At 39.1% G+C, this 20,867-nt stretch overlaps 1 protein-coding gene across 3 annotated transcripts in view; it reads right to left on the reverse strand.

Moving 5' to 3' along the window:
* ADGRL4 (adhesion G protein-coupled receptor L4) overlaps positions 1-20,867 on the reverse strand; it is a 141,332-nt gene that overhangs the window by 39,743 nt on the left and 80,722 nt on the right. For all 3 annotated transcript variants that reach the window (XM_042464977.1, XM_042464978.1, XM_042464976.1), the window contains 8 exons: positions 17,230-17,385; positions 14,546-14,616; positions 13,107-13,292; positions 12,829-13,012; positions 8,161-8,277; positions 6,436-6,629; positions 3,771-3,947; positions 26-226 (listed from right to left, as the gene is read on the reverse strand). In XM_042464977.1, the coding sequence (XP_042320911.1) occupies positions 26-226; positions 3,771-3,947; positions 6,436-6,629; positions 8,161-8,277; positions 12,829-13,012; positions 13,107-13,292; positions 14,546-14,616; positions 17,230-17,385 (1,286 nt within the window). The remainder of the gene's footprint in view (positions 1-25; positions 227-3,770; positions 3,948-6,435; positions 6,630-8,160; positions 8,278-12,828; positions 13,013-13,106; positions 13,293-14,545; positions 14,617-17,229; positions 17,386-20,867) is intronic.

Below are 20,867 nucleotides of genomic sequence, written 5' to 3' on the forward strand. Positions count from 1 at the left end.
AAAATGATAAGAAAATGCTACACACCTTATTACTGCTCATGTTAATTCCAACAAGAAAAATAAGCTCTGCCAGGAAAAGGCTGCAACAGAGATTTTTATGAATTGTTGTTCTTGTGCTTTGAATTTCACTGAAGAACCAGAATGTGAAAATGCACATAGAGAGGCAAATCAATGAGATAATTATTCCAAGCTCAGTGATTCTTGTAAGAACATGATCCTTGATGTTCTATGGAAAACATGATAATATAATATGTTAAACAGATTAGCTCAGTAGTAGCTCAGAAATTCTTAACATTTTATCTTGGTTCTTGCTCCTCTTCACCCATACAGCTACAGTTTTTTTTCTGCTACAGAATACAAATCAAAACTATGTACATGAACACAGTGCAAATGAATAAATGATGCCAGTAAGATATTATTTCTTAATAAATGCTCTGAAAAACCCTGAAAGAAAACTTAGTTCCCTCAATACGCTGTATGTCAAGGGCTGTAAGAAAGAAAAAACAACACTATATTCACATCTGAAACTTAATCAGCACTGAATGTCTTCCCTAAATCAAAAGGTACAGTGGTGGTAGTTTCCCACTATGACACACCCTGATCAGATTTACAGAAGTGCCATCAATGTAGGGATTTAGACACACAGGAATGCACAAGCTCTCCTGAAAGTAACCAATCCAATTTATGTTGGATTATATCCAAAGAAAGAGAGCCCATAACCCACTGAAGTTGATTTCCCCCCATTATTGAATAGTCCTTACAATAAAGAAATCCTTCCTAATGTTTAAATCAGCCCTGTTTTTGTAATTTGAATCTGTTGGTTCAGTGCTAAATTCTGCATGTGTGCATGCATGTGCATGCACACACACACACACTCTTTCAGTGCAAGTAATGCTTTTTCTGCATAAAAAGTGCCATTTTCTGGGCAAACAGAAATCTCATTAATTTTAAACATTCAAAATAAGTGTTGAACTGAGAAGATTCTTGCCTGTCTAGGATTTTCCTGAGCTCAGGGTTTCTTCATCCTCCAGCCCAGAGAAATCCATTTCCCCCCAGCTATTTTCAACTGTTTCTTTAATACTCTTTTCATATCCACGTCAATGTTTGAATTAAAGGGAAGACAACCCACCTAATCAGTTTTGCAGTCCCTTTATTACAAGATTTGTAAGGTTTGGAAGTGATCATTTACCTTCCCACACTCTACTGACTCTCCCATGACCACCTATCTGCACTTTCCCTCATGTTTTCCCATGGCCATCTGTCTAGCAGGTCTCCAGAAATGGTAGTGTTCCTCCCTGTCGTTATCCAGTTATGTTAGGTCTCCAAGTAGGGTCTGTCTTTAACCTTCAGTCTGCATGCCAACTCACTATGTGTGTGTTTGTGTGTGAGGCAATTAGCCCCTGCTCCCACACTGTTGCCCATCCCTGCCTTAAATGCACCAGTACTGGCTTTCTAAATTAAAATAAATGGCTTTGTATGAAATCTTTGGGGTTGAATGATCTAATCAAGTTTGTATATGTACAGTGCGCCTGCACATCAACTGTGGCTTGCCATCTGCAGTTTGAGCTTCTGCAGACAGGAAGCCCTGGCTTTTCCAATGGGTGTGTGCCTATGTATTCCCTAGTTTAGGGGACATGTGGGGACATGAAAGTCCCCCACTTACTGGAAGGAGCAACTGTGATTGATGGGGGTTCATCCTCCTATTGCTCAGGAATCAGGTGGATGAGGTTCTTACCCCCATTTGTGTGAGCAATTTCTGGTATGAGGGGAAATTGTGACAGGGACCCTACTTTTGCCTGTCACACTGGAAATTATGCAGGGGAGGGGGTGAGAACATCAGGCACATTCCTGTGTGACAAGTGAATAAACCCCCCATCAACTGCAACAGCTGCTTTCTGGTCAATAGGGATTGTGGAGTTGGGCCAGGAGTCACTGTGTAGCCACGTAACTATGGTGGTTATTTATTTGTAACTTCTCAAAAGGATTCTGTCCTATATCTTACAGTTGGTTTTTTAAAAATTATTTTAAATGTATTAAACTGATTTTGTTGTACACCACTCTGAAATCTTTGGAAGTAGAGTACGATAGAAATATCTTTCCATAAGGAGAAAGAAAGAAAGAAAGAAAGAAAGAAAGAAAGAAAGAAAGAAAGAGTTGCATTGAAAGAAATGGGCTTGGCACCATATTATGGATTGAATTAATATGATGGCCACAATTTTAATTCACATACAATGATGAGCAATCAGATACATTCATAACAATATGAATACAATGGGGAGGCTAAGGAAGGGAACACAAGGCTCAATGGTTTCAAGACTGCCAAATGCTCAAAGTGGGGCTGCCAGCCAGGTAGGACTGGTAAACCTCTGGGTTAGCCGAACCATTGTGATTGCAGGTTTCCCCCTTTTTCTTCCTCCTAGTTGCCCTGGGGCTTTCCTCTTCCCCATGCCTGGTATCCCCTCTTTCTTTCCATATCAACCACAGGAGGGGACTTGCCCAGATTGGGACCTAGGTCCTTTGGATATATAGGAGATTATTGCATTGACAAATAAAGTGACAGCTCCCCAACGGGATACAGTTGCCATTGGAGTTGCTACCAAGAATTATAATACATAACTTGCCACCAGTGCCACTGGCTGGTTGCATCCCAGCTGGATCCAGGTCCCAGCTGCGCTTCAGAGGCCACTTTTCCAAGTTGGAAAGTTCCCTTCAAAAAGCAGCCTCCGAAGCATGCTTGGGACCTAGGACGCAGCCAGGATGCAGCCAAATTAGGTGTAATAATTCCCAGTAGCAATTTGAATTGCCTCTGTATCCTGTTGGGGAGCAGTTGCTTTATTTGTCAATCTCCATGGTCATAGCTGCTAAGTAAGCCAAAATCTTGCACAAAGCCTTATGATGGGAATGCCATCACAAGACTTCAGCCCAGACCTGTCCCGAGCCACAGCTCAGTGCAGGCCAAAGTGACAGTGGCCAGACAAGGAGGCTTTCTGCAAATGTATACTTCCGGGAGTGTCAGGATAAACCAAAGAAAGTATACAGACTGCCCATCTTCATCTGCAACTACTCATCATCACTGTTGTTGTATCTCTGTCTCCATTGTGTTTGCAAAAGGAGAACTGGACACATGTAAATCTCAAGGCTGGCCCAATATATTTTGCTGTCTGGGGTAAAAATGAAATGATCCTGCTCTTGCTCTCCTATAGAAACTAACTATAGTGATACATCAGATTTGTCTCAATACTAATTGTGTCCTTCACAGCTCAAACTAGCTAGCCCACGATCAGTAATCTTGCTAATTCTGTGCAGGATCTGCTGTGTAACACCCACAGCTCTGAACCCCAACACTTTCAAGTGCTGTATCTCATTCCTTCTGCCCTTCATAGTATCTGCTGCCTGATGTGAATAACACACTCTGCCCAATAGTATGGTATGAAAAGTGCTCTGCTACAGCTTAATAATAAAAATAAGAAACACAGATAAAAAAATTACCTGACCGAGAGAGTTATCAGCAGTGAATGTAGGAGAGAAAATGGGCATCATATTGTTCTAATGGATTATTTAAAGATTCCAGGAGTGTAAAGTTCAGGGACAACCTAACCATGAAAATATCTCCTGAAGATCTATTCCCTTATTTATTGACTCAGTGAGGAAAAAGAGCGATGGTGAAGAAAATAATGATTTAACTGCACCGGGGGAAAGATCAGACACTTTAAATGGTGTTGTAAACTACCATACGAATGTAACAAACAATGTGTTTAAAAAGCACTTACAACTTTAGAATTGTTTGAGGACATCAAAACAGCAAAATGAGTAAGATGATTGCATCTGCATGAGGTATGAGTGCTATTGAAATGTGTCCGCTCACATCCTTCTGTCAACCAGCTTCCTTCCATTGTATCTTCTGAATAATTCCAAAATGCACACTTAATATCTTTTTTGTCTACAGTCTGGAACAGAAACAAAATGTTTTGTGGATAGCAAATGGCACAAAATTGCTCAAAAAGAAATATCTGTTACATTAGCTGAAGCAATTCATCATGTGTTTTTCAATACACAAACTGCAAAACCTTTTGCTGTTCATAATTCAGATTAAGGAGGAGCACATGAATAAAAACAAAGAATATCAAACAGAAAGATGAAACAAGATAAGTAAAAAGAATGCATACTAATTAAAGAGAGGGAATTGTACACCTGCTTTCTCCTACTTTTTACATTCGATCTGATTTTTATAAATAAACTATCAGCATAATATATTTTGAAAATATATTTGCAATTAATTGCAATTAGTTTGTTTCTTTGTTCCTTTTCCCCAGCACCCCTTCATGCCTGCAAGGGAGGCACAAGACAGACAATACGTTGGATCCAAACTGACCTTATTTTTATTACATTCAATCCAATTTCCCACAAAAGACTTGTCTGCACACCAAAATTTTTTGGGTGCAACATGGATTTTTCTTTTGCCTGGGTTCACCCCTATTTCTGCCATATTTACTGAGGAAATTTTGCATTAAGGTTGCATTGCTGTCCACACCTGAAATTTGGATGAGAACAGCATGTTGCCACTGCCTCTGCCTTGCTGGGCAAGAACTCCCTGTTTCCCCCACTGACAATGCTGCATTCCCTATATTGTCACAAGGAGGTGCTTAGCCATGTGAGGGCCACACATTGTTGATCACATAGTTGGATACCTTGTTCTGATTCCAGGCAAGCAACATGTTGGCAATGGGGATACAGAGGGGAGTTTCACAGGGGTGACAGAGACAGTAGCCTAGAAGAGGTACAGAACTTTTTTCTTTGCTTTTTTCATGAAACAGGGGGCATGGGGACAATGACACTGTTTGGCATCTGTTCTGGCTCTCCTATCCTGAATCTGGCCTGATCCCTACTGTCCACATTCAGGAAACTCTGGATTTCTCTGGGATATACAGAGCAACCTGTGATGTTTTTAAAAGTGGATTAAGCGCCAGAATAGGTGGATTTGTTGCAAATCAGGTTGTACAGCATGTAAACAGATAACAGTGGTGAGTATGGGGTTTGGGGCCTGTGTAGATGAGCTGAAAGCCAAACATGGGCAGGTCTACATAGATGGAGATACACTGCCTCTAAATAATGACAATACCACCCTTGCTAAAATCTCAACACATAACAATTTATAGGATGAGTTTAATGCAACCTACTAGCAAATACAAGCAGTTTGGTCCTAACCTGTTCCCTAAAATGCTGTCAGATCCATGTAGGTTCAATACTTCCCTCTGCCCCATAGGCTCATTAGTCTTAATTGGTATATGGGCTTTGATACCAAAACTTCACAATATGGTGATTCAGGATACTAACCCATGTTCCCTAAATCCAAGTCCTGCCTCCTTCATGCCAAATATAACATAAAAAATAACCAATCAATCTTGTATGAAGAATGGGATAAAAAAGGAGACTATCCTGAAATGTTCCCCCCAATCTCATTCAGATTCATAGAAGGTAACTGGCAGGGACCCATAATTCTGTATAGGAAAAATGGATGAGTATGGTGCCAAAGCAAGGAAGGGTTCTAAAATGGCATTCTGGCCTTATATAGGTGTTGTACAGGTTTAGCCTCCCTTATTATTAATCTGTCATTATATTCATTCATTTGCCTTATTCTTCTTTTTCTTTTTAAAAGAAACTTTCTAAGCTCTTGTTTCAAATTGGGCTAAATGTGGATCTGAATATAGGTCTTCCCAAGCCATGGTTCCAGTTCTAGTATCTATCTGCTGTACACTACATACTATGTAGTGCAAGAAAAAGGAAATGAACTTGTGGGGTTCTAACTCTTCACTGATATCACCATTGCTACTACTGAATCCTCTTGATGTAACATGTTCACCAGTAATAGCATTGCCTTTGGTGGCTGGTGTCTCCAAGTCAGAAGGCTGGTGAATCTATTTTAAATTATAGTCCAGGTTTTAAAGGACCTGTGAAATGTGCTGAATGCTATTCCCCCTTGAAAGATTGGACTGAAACCCTGAGTATGTTCAGCACTCCACTGACATCAAAACCACTATCTTCCACTGAACAGGACCATTTATTTCAGCATCCTGTTATATTTGTCCATACATCCAGGCAAAACCAAGGAACATTTGCAACTGGAGCATGCTGGTAAGTGAGGAAGAGGCTTGGACTGCACTAACAAATTATTGACAAATGTGTAGTAGAAGCAACATGAAGTTATTATTCTTGTCACTTCCTATCAACATTTTGCAGTGGTAACAAACTCTCCGCCTTTGTGCTTGCTGTGCTGAACTCAGGATTGTAATTTCCCCTCTAATTGTATTATACCCATATCAGCAAACAACATAGCTATGAGTGAACTGCCAGTCAATGAGCACACAGTTTGCTACATGTTACAAAATAATTACTACCTTACTTTTAATCAAGGGATGATTTAAAAAGGAAGCTTACCTGTGCATGCTTTAAAGTAAATGTTATTTCCTCAGCTGGATAGAGCCGAGGTGGAGTGGAGCTAATTGTGACAGCTATAACTGATGAGCCTACTGTTTCTCCATGCTCTGAATTTTCCTTCAGTGAGAAGTTCTGTGATGATGAAAGCAGACAGCCAATATTGCTGTACTTCAGAAATACAACTGCAACAGTGCCTATCAATCAAACAAACAAACCATGCTTAGTCCTTGTTGCTTTAAAAATAAATAAATGGTAAAACAGCTTTTAAGACCTTAACCAAACAACAGACATAGCCATTATTACTCTTGTATAAAATATGCAAGTAGATGGACCCATTGCAGAACACTTGTTAAAAATGCTTTAGAGACTGTGAACAATAACTGACTTTTAAAACAAACTTCCACTGGTATTTGAAATGTGTTTTTGTGATGGAAAATGAAGCAGATGGACATAGTTGTTTTGATTCAGATTTAGCTGTCTGTAAGTGGATTTGTGGAATGGGACTTCTCAACACCCTCATCCCTGGGACAACTCTAGGCCTCTTAAAATGCTACACAAAGGGTTAGAAGCAGGGTTAGACAGTCGTTTCCATGTCACAGTGCAGTGAATCTTTAGCCTTTAAATTATTCTCATTCTTCTACATGGTTTTAAACTGTGCCAAATGATTTTATTATTCAACACACTGAGATCAAGTGCCAGTGTAATGTAGTGTAGTGTTTTCCTCACTGATCTGTAGCTCTGGAGACCACGGTTCCAATCCCTGCTCAGTCACGGAAACCCATAGGGTGACCTTGAGCAAGTCACACTCTTTCAGCCTCAGAGAAAGCCAAAAGCAACCCCCCATGAACAAATTATCTCAAGAAAAGCAGTGGTAGTTTCACATTAGGGTCACACATCATATTTTAAGTTTTGGATTTCTACATGAAACAGTCATATACTTGACCCACAAATCTTGCGGCTATACTTCAAAACATGAAGAAGCAGATCATTAGGGATCTCAGGATTATATATCATGCTAGTATGACCCCTAGAGTACCTATTGCTAAGTAACCATCATGCTTTACATCAAAATCTCTATAGAAGGTTGTTGTCTTGTGTTGTTTTGCCTTCAAGTAATTTCCAACTGATGTTGACCTTACTAAGGTGAACCTATCACAGGGTTGCCTTGGCAAGTTTTATCAGAGGGGGGTTGCCACTGACTTCCTCTGAGGCTGAGAAAATGTGACCTGCCTGGTGGATTTTCATGGCCAAGTAGGGTTTGAACCCTTTTCTCCTGAGTCCAATGCTCAAACCACTACACCACAGCAGCAAATAGGGAATACTATGCGAACAACTACTAGCAGTTTGCAGTCATGTTGTTTGGGCATAAAAGGAGTTCAGTACTATATAATGATGGTTAAGGTTGATGATGATTGATGATGACTGGTGAGGATAAATGAATTTAGGAATGCGGATATTTGAACTGCTATGCACATGATGATTTACAATAAACTTGCTGAATTAGAGTGGGAATGAACTATTCAAAGTAGTATCAGAACTTTACCTTATGCATTAGGATAATGCCTTTCCCATAACATCTTTACTAACATCCCCACCATTGCAAGCGTAGCTCGTACAGCTGACAGATTTGCTTACTGGACCTTTGCAAAGGAGGAGACTGACAAAAAAGCCCATTTGGCTCAACTTCTTCATCCTATTGACACAAGGCCGTGTCCCCTTCCTAACCTTTGGAAGTAGATGTTTCCTTTTTCTTTGCAGAGACCCTTATAGTATCTCCTCCCATGTGCACACCTTGGTGAATAATGTCTGCATGTTTCATATCAAAAGCAAAAACCTTCAGCGCTGAAAAAGAAAAGAAAAAGAAGAGAAACAAACTCCTTTGGAAATGACGGTTACATCTCAGCGAGCCTTCACTCACAGCTCTGCCATAAAGGTTAACATTGGGCTGCACAATTATTTCAGATTATAAAAGCACAGAGTTCTGCCCAATATTTCAAGGGAGAAAACCCCTCCCCCAATTCCATTAAGGTAATACATGCATATGCTAAATCCTAGGACTTTGTTATTCATAGTAGGCATGTGTCTTAGTTCTCTTTTGTCCTGGTTCATTCTTTCCTTGGAAAAATGCAGCCCCTAATTTGCTTTGCATTAAATGAAGCTCTGTAAAGAATAATGGAAGCTATTTTCAAAAGAGAGTTTCCACTTTATTAAGAATACGTTTCTAAAAGGAAATACCAATTGCAGCCTTTTAAAGCATGGAGTAAAATATCACTGAGTGCATGGGGAGGGGAGTTGAAGTGAATATTTTTTCATTATCACCTAAAGATATGGAATACCACTACTCCACGCTATGAAGATATTTGTTGTCAAAAAATAAAGGAATAAATGTACCAACATTTCCCTCAAAAAACCCCTCAGGGTTGGGTTTGTTCAGAATTACATTGACAGATGAGGAATTCTTTAGCTATTTATTTCTGTGCACTGCTTTAATCATCCATAAGAGAATGGAAAAAGTCAATCAGGCATTTAGTTAAAAGCAAAACAAACATTTTGTCTAATGGAATAGCTGGTCAGTGTTCTTAGCACTTGAATTCTATTTTGGGACAAAGGCAGAATATAAATCCAATACATGAAATAAATGACTAAATAAAATCAATGCACATATCAGAGATTTTCCACAGACCGGCTCTTTGCACATATTATTGAAAGTGTAAGGAATAAACCAACTTAGTCTGGAGAGTTTGAATGGTAGGGAGGGTTAAGAACAAATTCAGTAGGAAATTATAGTTTGGGGCATCATCTCGTGGTGTATGCTGACAGAATGTTTTAACTGGAATGGCCTAAACAAACTTCCAGTCTCTGTGCCTTAATTTGCTTTCCATAAAATAGAGGTTTTGTGTTCTGCTCTTACTGTCAGGAAGTTTTTCCTAATGTTTAGGTGGTATCTCCTTTTCATGTTTTAGTCTCCAGAGCAGCTGAAGATCAGCTTGCTCCATCTTCAACATGGCATCCCTTGGAATATTTAAAAATGGCTGTCCTATCACCTCTCAGTCTTCTCTTCTCCAAGCTAAATATTCTTCTCAGTATGAATGACTTAAAAGACAGGAACTGGGAACCAAAACTAGTGCACAATGAATGAGCCAAATAGGTTTAACAGGAGCAGAACCAGAGATTTTTAAAAACCTCTCAAGTTGCAGTCAAACTGCAAAATAAAGAAGGTTAAGTGCAGAAGTTTTCTATGCTCCAAAGTTTCCAAAGACATTAAGCATTGTTTAGGTAAGCTCAAAACAGCTGTGTTAAATTAGCCCCTATGTACAGTTTGCTTGCATACACTGCTTCTAGTTATCTCATATACCAGGACCACATCTATCTATATTCTCCTCCCCTGGGTAGGCATTCACTACTCCAGAACTCCACATACAACCTTCTTGGAGCATGACAGGGCCAGGTGTAGCTGTTTGACTGTTTGACTTAGCAGATCCAGGTTCAAGTTTCCACTAAAATGTTTGGCTCATCGTGCAATCTTGGACCTTTTTCTCAGCCTGACTGACTCCCCAGGGCATTTGTTGGAGCTTAGGAATCTAAGGAGATTCTCAGAGCTCTAGTCTAAAAACTCCTTACTTTTCTGAGGTCTGGCTGTGGGGACATTTTTAATGTTTATCCCGAGTTATATCCCTATGTAGCCAGACCCTGTCCTGGCTGGATATGGCTGGTCAAGACAGAAGGCACTTTTATTCTTATTATTCTTCACTTCATGCGTTTGGCTTCGATTGGGTTGAAGGATTAGAAGATATCTAGATATAAAGGACTTTGATAATGGACCCTGATAAAGAAAGTAGTGTCAAAATGTTTCCGCCCATTTTTTTAAATATTGGCTTGTTTACACCAATAATCATCTTCTACCAATGAAAAGATTCATGCCCAATAGACCTTCACATTTATTTTGCCTTCAGCATTCCAAAACTGCATCGGTTGAGTAGTTAATATAGATTTTTGACTGTTTATGCACATTTACTGGAAAGTGACATTTTACATTCATTTATTATCTACAAATACAAATGTTTATTTGTTTATTTATTTATTTCCTGATTCTATTGGTTTATTTCTTAAGAAAGCTATAGACACCTCCTTAAACCAGACTCTCTGGCTCTTGCTGAGAACTATTTTTTTTTATTCTCCACAGAATAACTATTCATCAGATACATACTTTGGGCCCTCACAGTTAGTTGTTGTTTTTGTCATTGTTCTACAGACTTTATATGCTTTATTGTAAAAACTCAATAAAAATGTAATTTAAAAAACTTATGTGGGGGGCATATAAATTTATCTAAAAATAGTCTAGGAGAAAGGCTGGAGCTGGGTGTGGGGCAAAGATGCTTATGCAATTTGATCTTTTTAAATCTGTATAGGGAAAGACATCTTGCAGGTAATGTAAAGACTTGAATGTAGTTAACCGGTGGAATTTGCATTTCTCCAAATATTGCATTTCAGTTGTCTGTATTTTAAACAGATCAAGATGGGCAACTGAAGTACATATGTTGAAAGAAGCTATATATTTAAACACAGATTTTGAGGATAAGGCACACATAAACATGTTTAAATAAGCATTTTGGGATATAACATTTTTGGTGGGGGAACTAATATGGTAATGAAAATAATGGCATCATGAGTAAATACATGGTAAAGTGACAAGAACAGAAACAGACAGATTTGTCTATCCCTAATGCACTTCTGTTGGGGAGGAGCACTCTTGTAAGAAGGTAGGTGGGTGTCTATATATCTATGTATATCTATCCTTCATGGCCCTATGTCTATTACTGTAGGCATACTTTTACCTTCTCATGTAAGGCTGAATAATTAACACAATTTTTTCTACAAAGAATTCTCTCAGTATTCAAAAGGCCTGAAGTGGGGTGGCTAACTCTATGGAGAAATATCCATAGAGCAGAAAAAGTCTGAAATCTGGATGAGTGAATTCCATCCATGCTTATAATAGTTTAAATGCTGAACATTTGTTACACAGTAAAATGGCCTCAATTACACACTGAATGCTTGAGAGGTGTCCTTTTGTTGGGTGTTTGTGGATGGCATCTTCCTATTCTCCAAGCTCATCTTGTAATGACTGCTGACCTGACATCATGAGAATATCCTGGAAATCCTTTGAAATTTTGATGATCCCCACAAGATTGGAGATCTTGCGGGAGTCTGGAGATCTCACAAGAGGCTTTTCTTGCACAAGAACTGAAGTGATCTTATACAGGCCTGACTGACATGTTACCAATGACTCTTGTACTAGCTGGCTAGTGACAGACCTAGCTAGTATAAGCGTGTTACATTTGGACATGTCCTAACAGACACAGGTAATCAGGAGAAATTCAAATATCAGGGATGACCCACAAGAATATCACCAGTCCTTTTCTCAACAGGGTTTCCTGTTTTAACTGTGGGAAAAATAAATTTGAATATCCTTTCCAGCCCAAAACATGCAAGATTGTCAGAAGCATAGTAACATTGCTATATATTATATGCATAATTATCTGTATTTACAAGCTTTGTTAGACAGACTTCAACAGAAATTCAAATTTTGTTAACATTGGCCCATAATGGCACATAAGACAATGTATCTATGTGCACATTTACAGGAATATACAAACCTCAGGTATCTTTGATTATAACTGATTAAATGCAGGAATGATGATCAGGACAGAGGAAGATATGGGTATTATGGTATCATTATGAACTGGATCTTGTGGCCCCTTTCTAACACATGTATAAATAAATAAAGGGAAAACACAGGGAAAGGCCTTTCCTTTCTTTTCTGCTACCCCCCATCTAAAATATAGCCCACTTTAATTGAATGTCACAAACGTGAAAACTAAACCAAAAATTACCTCAAAACATGGCTTCAATATTAACAATGACCAGAATCCTGTGTCACAGTTGTGAATGTGTAACCTGGATTTACGCATTTATGATTGTAAAGTATGAAGAATCTCCATTTATGGGACAGAAGCCACTGTGATCAATGGGGGTCCATTCCCGTTACTCAGGACACAATTGGCTGTCATTCCCACAGCTCACTTTGTGCAAACAATCTTCAGTATGAGGGAGAATTGCAAAAGGGACCCCATTTCTGCCTGTCACAATGGGGATAATTCATAGGAGTAGTGGAAATGAAAGCCAGTTCCTTCCTGAGCAATAGGGCAATGGTCTCTCATTAACTGCAGCAGTGGCTCCCCAGTAAATGGAGACTGGAGAGGTGATTCTGGGTGTCTAGCACTACAACTACGATGCTTATGTATAAGTAAGGACTATATATTTTTCCAACTAATCTGTTCTGGAAGGAAAAAAGGACAAAAACCTCTGCAATATTAATTGTTCCTTTTCTCATACCCAAATCGCTAGCATTAAACTCTACTTCTGTCGTCCTTTGGAAGTTCTGTGACAGGAGAGCTGTTGTCTGTTCCGCAGCATGGATCAGTTTAGTGAGGCTTCTTCTTCTGTTATCTGCTGGTATAGCCTCCCACACTGTAATTTTATCCTTCTGAACAAAATTGTTCACAGTATTAACATATTCCTGTTAGATTAATGGAAAAAGATTATGTAAGGGTTACATGATATATTTTATAAGTGGTAATAAATAAATAGATTCCAAGGCTAAAGTCACTCACATTAAGAGTTAGATCTAGATTATGGAGCCTTTCGTTGTCAGAAATCGTGTTATTCATGGTGCTTAGCAAGGGACAAGATACAGATAATGCTTCTATGTAGGAAATCACATCTACTGGTGAAATTTGTCCTGCAGTGTTCTGATTGATTTCTTGTAACATAGCCAGGGGTTCTTTTATTTTTCTAATCTGAAAGAAAGTTTAAATCATTATGCATGGCATTTGTAATATTCTAACTCAAATAGAGATTCATAATCACTTATCAAAATTAGTAAGAGTCTGTCAAATCCCCAAACAAAGTGTTCAGCACTTTTGCTAACTTTAAAGAGCCAGCATATTCTGGTTGATAATAAACTGTAGTGAATGGAAGATCTGTGTTAGAGTATCAGTTTAACCAGAGACTGCTGGTAGCCTTGGGCAAGTTGCTGGATCTCAGCCTAGGGGCTGTTAGGAGAATAAACTGGGGAAATGTTCTATAAGATACTCAGGGTATTGTGGAATGGATCTAGTCAATAGTTGGTCCTTTTGAGAAAATCAAGACAGAAATACTTCAAAGTTCATTCAGGAGATACATGCCAGATGAACATGCTGACCAAACACAGAGACCAACTTGGATTAGACAAGGAATGTGGAAAAATCTCTCCCAGCATTGCTGATGTGGTTTCTCTGTGCAGTAGAAGGTAAGACTTGGAGAGGAGAGCAAGAAGGTGGAGTTGCAGAGGGCTACTTCAACATTTGTCATGAGGCCATGGCATTGAAAATGACTTCCTGGTGTCCATGACAAACATAGATATGTCCCAATTTGTATCCAACCCAGAGCATATTCTGCATCTAGTTATTTGTGCTGGATTAACTAATAATGATCTGGTTTGATTGAAGTTTCTATAGTTCAGTTGTCATGGATAAGTCCCTATCTGTTGTCATTAGGATGTAATGGGAGTCAGAGCATTTATAGGATAGAAGATTGATTAAGACATTCAAGCATGTCATGGATCCAGATGGCCTTTTAAGGAGTATTTTTATGCCATCTTAAAAGTTAACTCTGGCCCAAACTCTGGCATTATGACACTGCATAAATAATCCAGTTTGAGACTGCTTTAACTACCCTGGCTCAGTGCTAGGGGATTCTGGGAATTATAGTGACATTAGAGCTCTCAGGATGCTTTAATTGGTGTTCCTGTTTGGCAGTGGGTTGGACTGGAAGGCCCTTGTGGTCTCTTCTAACTCTATGATTCCATGGTTTCAATTTCAAGTTCTTTGCATTCAGTTTCTGAGGAAATCTGCAAATTTTGGAAAGTTCATATAGAAATGCAGCCTAAGCAAAATTCTTACTGATCTCTCATAGTGATAGATTTTTAGGAATGTAGTACCAGAAGCATATAAATCTCATTTCAGGAGAGAAGAAACATTCGAGATTTGAAGTTCATACAAATCTTACTTACTTTAGCCAAAGTTCTGTTAATATTTTCAGCTATACAGTCATAACTCAGTTCACAGTTTATCGCTGGGATTTCTGTTGATGTTAAAAGGCAGTGTTGTTAAATTATTGATAACACAATCATTGCATATCATTGACCAAACCATTTTTAAATATAGGATGATTTCTCATTTTTTTCAGCCTTATTGCACAAGCTTCTTCTCTCATTAAAACAGTGCTGTTTTCAAAAGTGCTATTCAGTCAGGACTGCTCTCTTCCCTACTGCAACATTCCCAGCATTGGAGCATTCTCTCTTCCCCCATTGTTTTTTTAGAAAGTGTGTGGTTACCAACTGATAAGAGCAACAGAAGAACAAGGTGATCTACCTTGATTCATCTCCCACTAACCCCTGTTTATAGTAACACTGGCAATAGCGAACCCTTCTTCACTTCTCCCCCTCCTGCCTCTCCATGCCATTCCAGTGAGAAAATTGGACAGTGCAGGCGTTTAAGAGAAAGAGCGAGAAAGAGAATGAGACATTTTGAACTGTTCTCATAAGACTTTCTGTCTGTGATCTCATCTTTGTATTTTATTTTCTGGCGAGGACTTGTAAATGGGCAGACTTCTTAACTGAACCTGCTCAACTGAGGGAGTGCCTGCCCAAAACCACTGGGACTCAGCTGCAGACCCACAGAGTGTGCCACCTAACAAGGGTTGATCTCTAGGGACCAGAATTTTGAGCACTCTTGCTGTAAGAGATTGCTCACTGTTCCTCATTCCCTTGGTGTCTTGGATTTAAAGGCCCTCCCTGCCTCTTTGGGGAAAGATATAAAGCTTTATTTATGTCTCTTCCCCCCGCCTCCCCAAATCCTTTGGTTTTTCAGGTAGATGTACAGTATTAAAGCTGTAATGTTAAGACAAAAGGTTAGAATAAAGATTAAATGTTTTTTATGGGTTAAAAGATGACCAAACTCTAGACATTTTTTAAAAAGGAAAATTATTTTATTGTGAATATTTAGAAATTTATAGATGATGCCTAGACTACACATCTCCCTCCCTGAGAGGGAGAATCACTTCTGAAAACTGTTGCTTTGACAATTGTAGTCCTCATATAAAAGAAATAAAGAATACTTGTAGAGATAGCCCTTTGTCCATATGCATATATGATTATATAATAGGCCAATAAATTAGAAGTCATCTACTTATTCTAAGATCCTCCCCGCGTCCCATGACAGGTCACTGTTTGTATTTTCATTGTGAGATTACATATTTTAAATTTGGTTCCCTAGTACATTTTAAGTCAAAGGACCAGACAGTCAGCATTATACTAACAGTGTGGCTGATCAAAATAACTACACAAAAATCTCCCTATCTCCTTTACTAAGGGTAGATATTACTCTTTTGGGTTCATATTGCACTTTTTTGCCCTGTCAGCACCATCCAGTTATGCAGCGTGATGTGTGGGGAAATCTATGACAGTATGTCATAACACTTTATGTTGGAGCTTAATGTGTGCCAGCAACAAACTTAATCACATATTTAATTTAATTTATTTGAAATATCATTGACTGTTTGATTGATATCCAATTTTTCTTCCGAAACAGACTCTGGAACTAAGGTCCAAAATAGACTGGCATAAAACACTGGCTTCGGGGTGGCGTGCCGTATGCACAGTGCACACCCTGGCACCACCCCCAAGCTGGCGTCATGCCCTCCACTGACCACACAGTGGGCGGCATCATGGCATTTCTGCAGTGCGTATTTACATGCACCTCACCGCAGAAATCCTGAAAAGCCACCGCCACTGTGGTGGCAAAGGTGCCTTTTTTCTGCTGCTTCTTTTTGCCCCGGGAAAATGCCGAGTTGGGGGCTTGGTATGTGGTTGCTGTAGCCCCAACCCTGTTTTGGCTGTCTGTTTTGTCCCTATCTTACAACAATATTTTTTAAAATGTGTGATAGCCAGAATTATGCTGGGAAATTATACCAGGGTTAACTCCTGCTTACCTGGGTGGGTGCACTCTTTACACACTTGTGTGAGGAGGCACTCCCTTACACAAGTGGTTCTCTATTCATCCACAGCACAACGACATAGCATACAGGCCCATGCCATGTCCAGAACAAATATCAGAATGGCCAGTGGAATGCTGCTGCTGCCTGTGACAGCACTCAATAGGCCATTATTTGAAAACACAATTAAACAAAATGTAATATTAAAACACAATTGAATCAAAAGTATTTCAAAAGCAGATGGGCAAACTGCACTGATCTAGCTGAAAATGCCATCTGATTTGGAATATAAATGAGTTTATGATAATGGACAAGACAATACAATTCCATTATATTATCTAGAAGCTCAAATGTGGCCAGCCTTTACTCAGTAATAACTCACCCAGGAGCTATCTATAGATAAAGCTTTATTGCTAATAACAGGCTAGATAGTTTTCTGCACAAAGTATTAGGTTGCTTAAGAGTTAATCTGCATTGGCTGGTATAGAAAAGTTGATCTATATTCTGGAAGAGTAACAGGTTACTTCTCTATTTTGGCATATACTCATATCAATCTTCACTTTTAAAAAAATCTAGGTATTCATGTCTTGCCACTTTTTCATATCCAGCTGATTAATCTAACTGAAGATAAAGAGTCACTGGTGGGCTTCAGAAGAAGATACAGTTCTGTAATAATACATAAACCTCTATAATGTCATTTACCTTGGCAGGAAGTGCCATCATTTGGCTTAAACTGTAATTTTCCTGTGGATGGTTGATAACCTTCCTTACAGGAGCAGTTATATCCTCCATCCACATTTTCACATTTCGCATGATCTCCACAGGCAATGGTTAGCGGTCCATTGCACTCATCTATATCTGCAAATATTGTGAGAAATTGAATTTTAAAAAAGATTTTACATACTAACACATTGCAGCTTTGTTGATAGCAACCCAGCGTACTGCAAACGATTCCATATCACAATTTCATAAATGTATATGCATGTTTTTTTTAAAGAGCTAAACTATATAATCAAATGTACTATAAACATGCATGAAAATACATGGCTGCACATGATAAAGTTCAAACCAGAATAGTTTTTAATTTTGAAAACAGGGATAGAGATGGTGGTTTGGCTAAAAGGTGTTTGGAAAGCAGATTCTGAAACTGCAGACTTCATTTCTAATCTCAGCTTTCTTTCTTTCTCAGCTGAGATAGCTGTGGTTTCTAGGTGGAGCAGAAATGTACTCTGCATGTGATCAGGGACTGACTTATTTATTAATCTGATTTATAATCTGACTTATTTATTAATGTGTTCCCATCTTGAGCTAAGATGTTCAGATCACAGCACCGTGGTTTAAAATAAATCTGAAGCAATAAAAGTGTTAAAATGAGCTTCTGACTTATGGATGGCTAAGTTCACATATGCTAATTTTTAGGGAAACAACGAAGAAAAAGTGTCTGATTTTTGAAAATGTTGTCAAGAACTAAAGTATTATTGTTAACATATTATTGTGCAGAACATGGCAGCCAGGCTGGTCACTGGCGTTTCCAGGGCCAGCCATATAACACCGGTGTTGAAAGATCTCCATTGGCTGCCCATTCGCTTCCGGGCTCAATATAAGGCGTTGGTAATCACCTATAAAGCCCTAAATGGCTTGGGCCCAGGTTTCCTGAAGGACCGCCTCTCCCCGTATAGTCCGCCTCGCACCCTCAGAACGTCTGGGCAGCATCTACTGAAGGTGCCTGGGGCCAGATTATCCTCCACTACACGGAGGACATTTTCCACAGCTGCCCCAGCCCTTTGGAATGCGCTGCCCACTGAGCTCCGCTCAACTACCACCCTGGCCCAATTCAGGAAGGACTTGAAAACCTTCCTGTTCCAACAGGCATTCCCCGATTAAGTTCCTGTGGGCCTCCCTCCTCTTCCGTGGCCAAGAGGTTGGGCTATGGGGCTTTTTTGCCTGTTATTTTTATTGATGTTTGTATTTTATAATGTTTTTTGTATTGCTGTTTTTAACCTTGTTGTAAGCCGCCCTGATCGCAGGAAAGAGCGGGATAAAAATAAAAACTTTATTATTTATTATTATTATATACTCTTACCCTGTTTTGAAACTGTGAAGCATTAATTATTTATAGAAAAAAGCAAACGTGATGTGCTATGTTTACTAAGTAACAGCATTTCCAGCATATACAAAAAGAGTAAAAGCATATGCATTCTGTTTTGTGTCACACTGCTCTTTTTTGCAACCCAAGCCTCCTTTGAAATAGGCAGTCACACACTTCAGACTTCCAGGATCCCCTCTTTCAAACCAGAACGTTAAGATTCATCACTTAGTTTTGTTGTGTGCCTTCATGTCGTTTCAGACTTATGGTAACCCTAAGGCAGACCTATCATGGGGTTTTCCTTACAAGATTTTTTCAGAGAGGGCTTGCTTTTGCCTCTCTTTGAGGCTGAGAGTGTGTGACTTGCCTAATGTCACCCAGTAGGCAGTTTCAAATTTATTTGTGTTCTGTGCCTTAAAGTCATTTGCAACTTATAGTAACTCTTAAGGCAAATTTATTAAAGGTTTTCTTAGTGAGGAGTGTGTGTGTGAGAGAGAGTGCCATTGCCTTCCCATGAGGATGAGAGGGTATGACTTGCTCAAAGTCAACCAGTGGGTTTCCATGGCTGAACGCTGATTAGAACCCTGAGCTCCATGGGTTCTAGTCCAACATACAAACCTCTACACCATGCTGGCTCTCACAAAGATACAAATACTGAAGGTGAAATGACACAAATTGTTCTATTGCTGTAAACCCACCTCGATCCACAGGGAGAGGTGGGAAATATAAATTATTATTATTATTATTATTATTATTATTAGTGCACAGCTTTGTATGTCCCCCTCCCTTATGGAGACCCACACCAGGGGGGGGCAAATGTGTTTGGGTGAGTGAGATTTGAATCTCTCCAAATTTAATTTAATTTAATTTTTAATTTAAATCTTCCCTTATTACCTCCCAACATGCCAGAGTCCAACATATCAGAGGCAGGGTCCTCCCAACATGTAAGAGGCAGTGTGTAAACCTAGCCTAGGAATTTGTTTTGACTGCTAGAACTGAACATCATCCAGACTCCTTCCATTCACTGGTTGCTGGTGGCTTTGATCTGGTGATGAATTTGCTCTGAGTTTTAATGTGAACTTTAAAGAAACCATCCAGGCTGAATATTGTTCTGAATTTTGTACACAGGGTTCATATTTCTAAAAGATGGACACAAACCTGAATTCATCAGGCCACCATGATAAAATCCTTGTGATCCAGTCCAGGTTACCAGTTCCATCTCACCTTGGAGGTGCATAGGGCAGGGGTTAGAGCTTTGGACTAGAACTTTGAATCCCTACTCAGCCATGGAAACTTACTGACTGGCCTCAGAGGAAACAATGGCAAACCACCTCTGAACAAATCTTGCTAAGAAAATCTCATGACATGGCTACCTTATGGTTGCCATAAGTCAGAAACAACTTGAGGGCACACATTAACAAAAGGGAGTCACTTTGTTGTCAGTATTGTTAAACAACTGAGGAGCAAGGGAGTTAAAACCTTGTTCATAAAGTATCCAGTGATCTACCAGATCTTAATCTTTCTTTTGCCCACCCTTGAAATAAACTACAGTTCAGGGGTAAGAGGATGGAGTTGCTTTGTATTTTCACACTACCTGCCTTAATCAGAATATTAATTCCCTTTTCTTTCTTTTTTCTCCCATGTTTTAAAAAGAAGGATGCCAACAGTGTATTATAATAGACTACTAGTTTATGCTTTCATTGGCTCATTTAACTACATAAATGACGCTATTGATGTAAAAGAAGCATTGGGTACAGTGAAAGCAGCATGAACTGTAGCATGTCAAGAATGGTTACATCCTTCATCTTTACAGGAAATATGATAAACAAGCATATCAGAAAAACTGTCAATACATTTTGAGAGGGCAAAGCGTTTCCAGCTTGATGATGAATGAAAAGAGGCTGGCTGCGTTTATCTGAAAGGGGCAAGATAAACAGAAGGAATAGCATGGATTGTAGTAGTAGAAAGATGTGGCAGGATAGTAAAGATGGGAACTGCACAATGGACAGCAGTACGAAGTGAACCAAAGAACTGAGAACAAAGAGCAAGTCAAGACTGATGAACAGACCAGAAAACCAGATTAGATAACCAAGTGCTTCAGGAAGCTCAGGAAGAAGTTGAACTGGAAAAGGAAGCCATCATCCTGGATAAGGAAAGGCCTGGAGATACTAAAGTGCTTTAGCAGAAGACAGTATTATTATTATTATTATTATTATTATTATTATTATTATTATTATTATTATTATTATTATTA

The sequence above is a fragment of the Sceloporus undulatus genome, chromosome 4 (assembly GCF_019175285.1).
Source record: "Sceloporus undulatus isolate JIND9_A2432 ecotype Alabama chromosome 4, SceUnd_v1.1, whole genome shotgun sequence".
Classification (NCBI taxonomy): Eukaryota; Metazoa; Chordata; class Lepidosauria; order Squamata; family Phrynosomatidae; genus Sceloporus; species Sceloporus undulatus.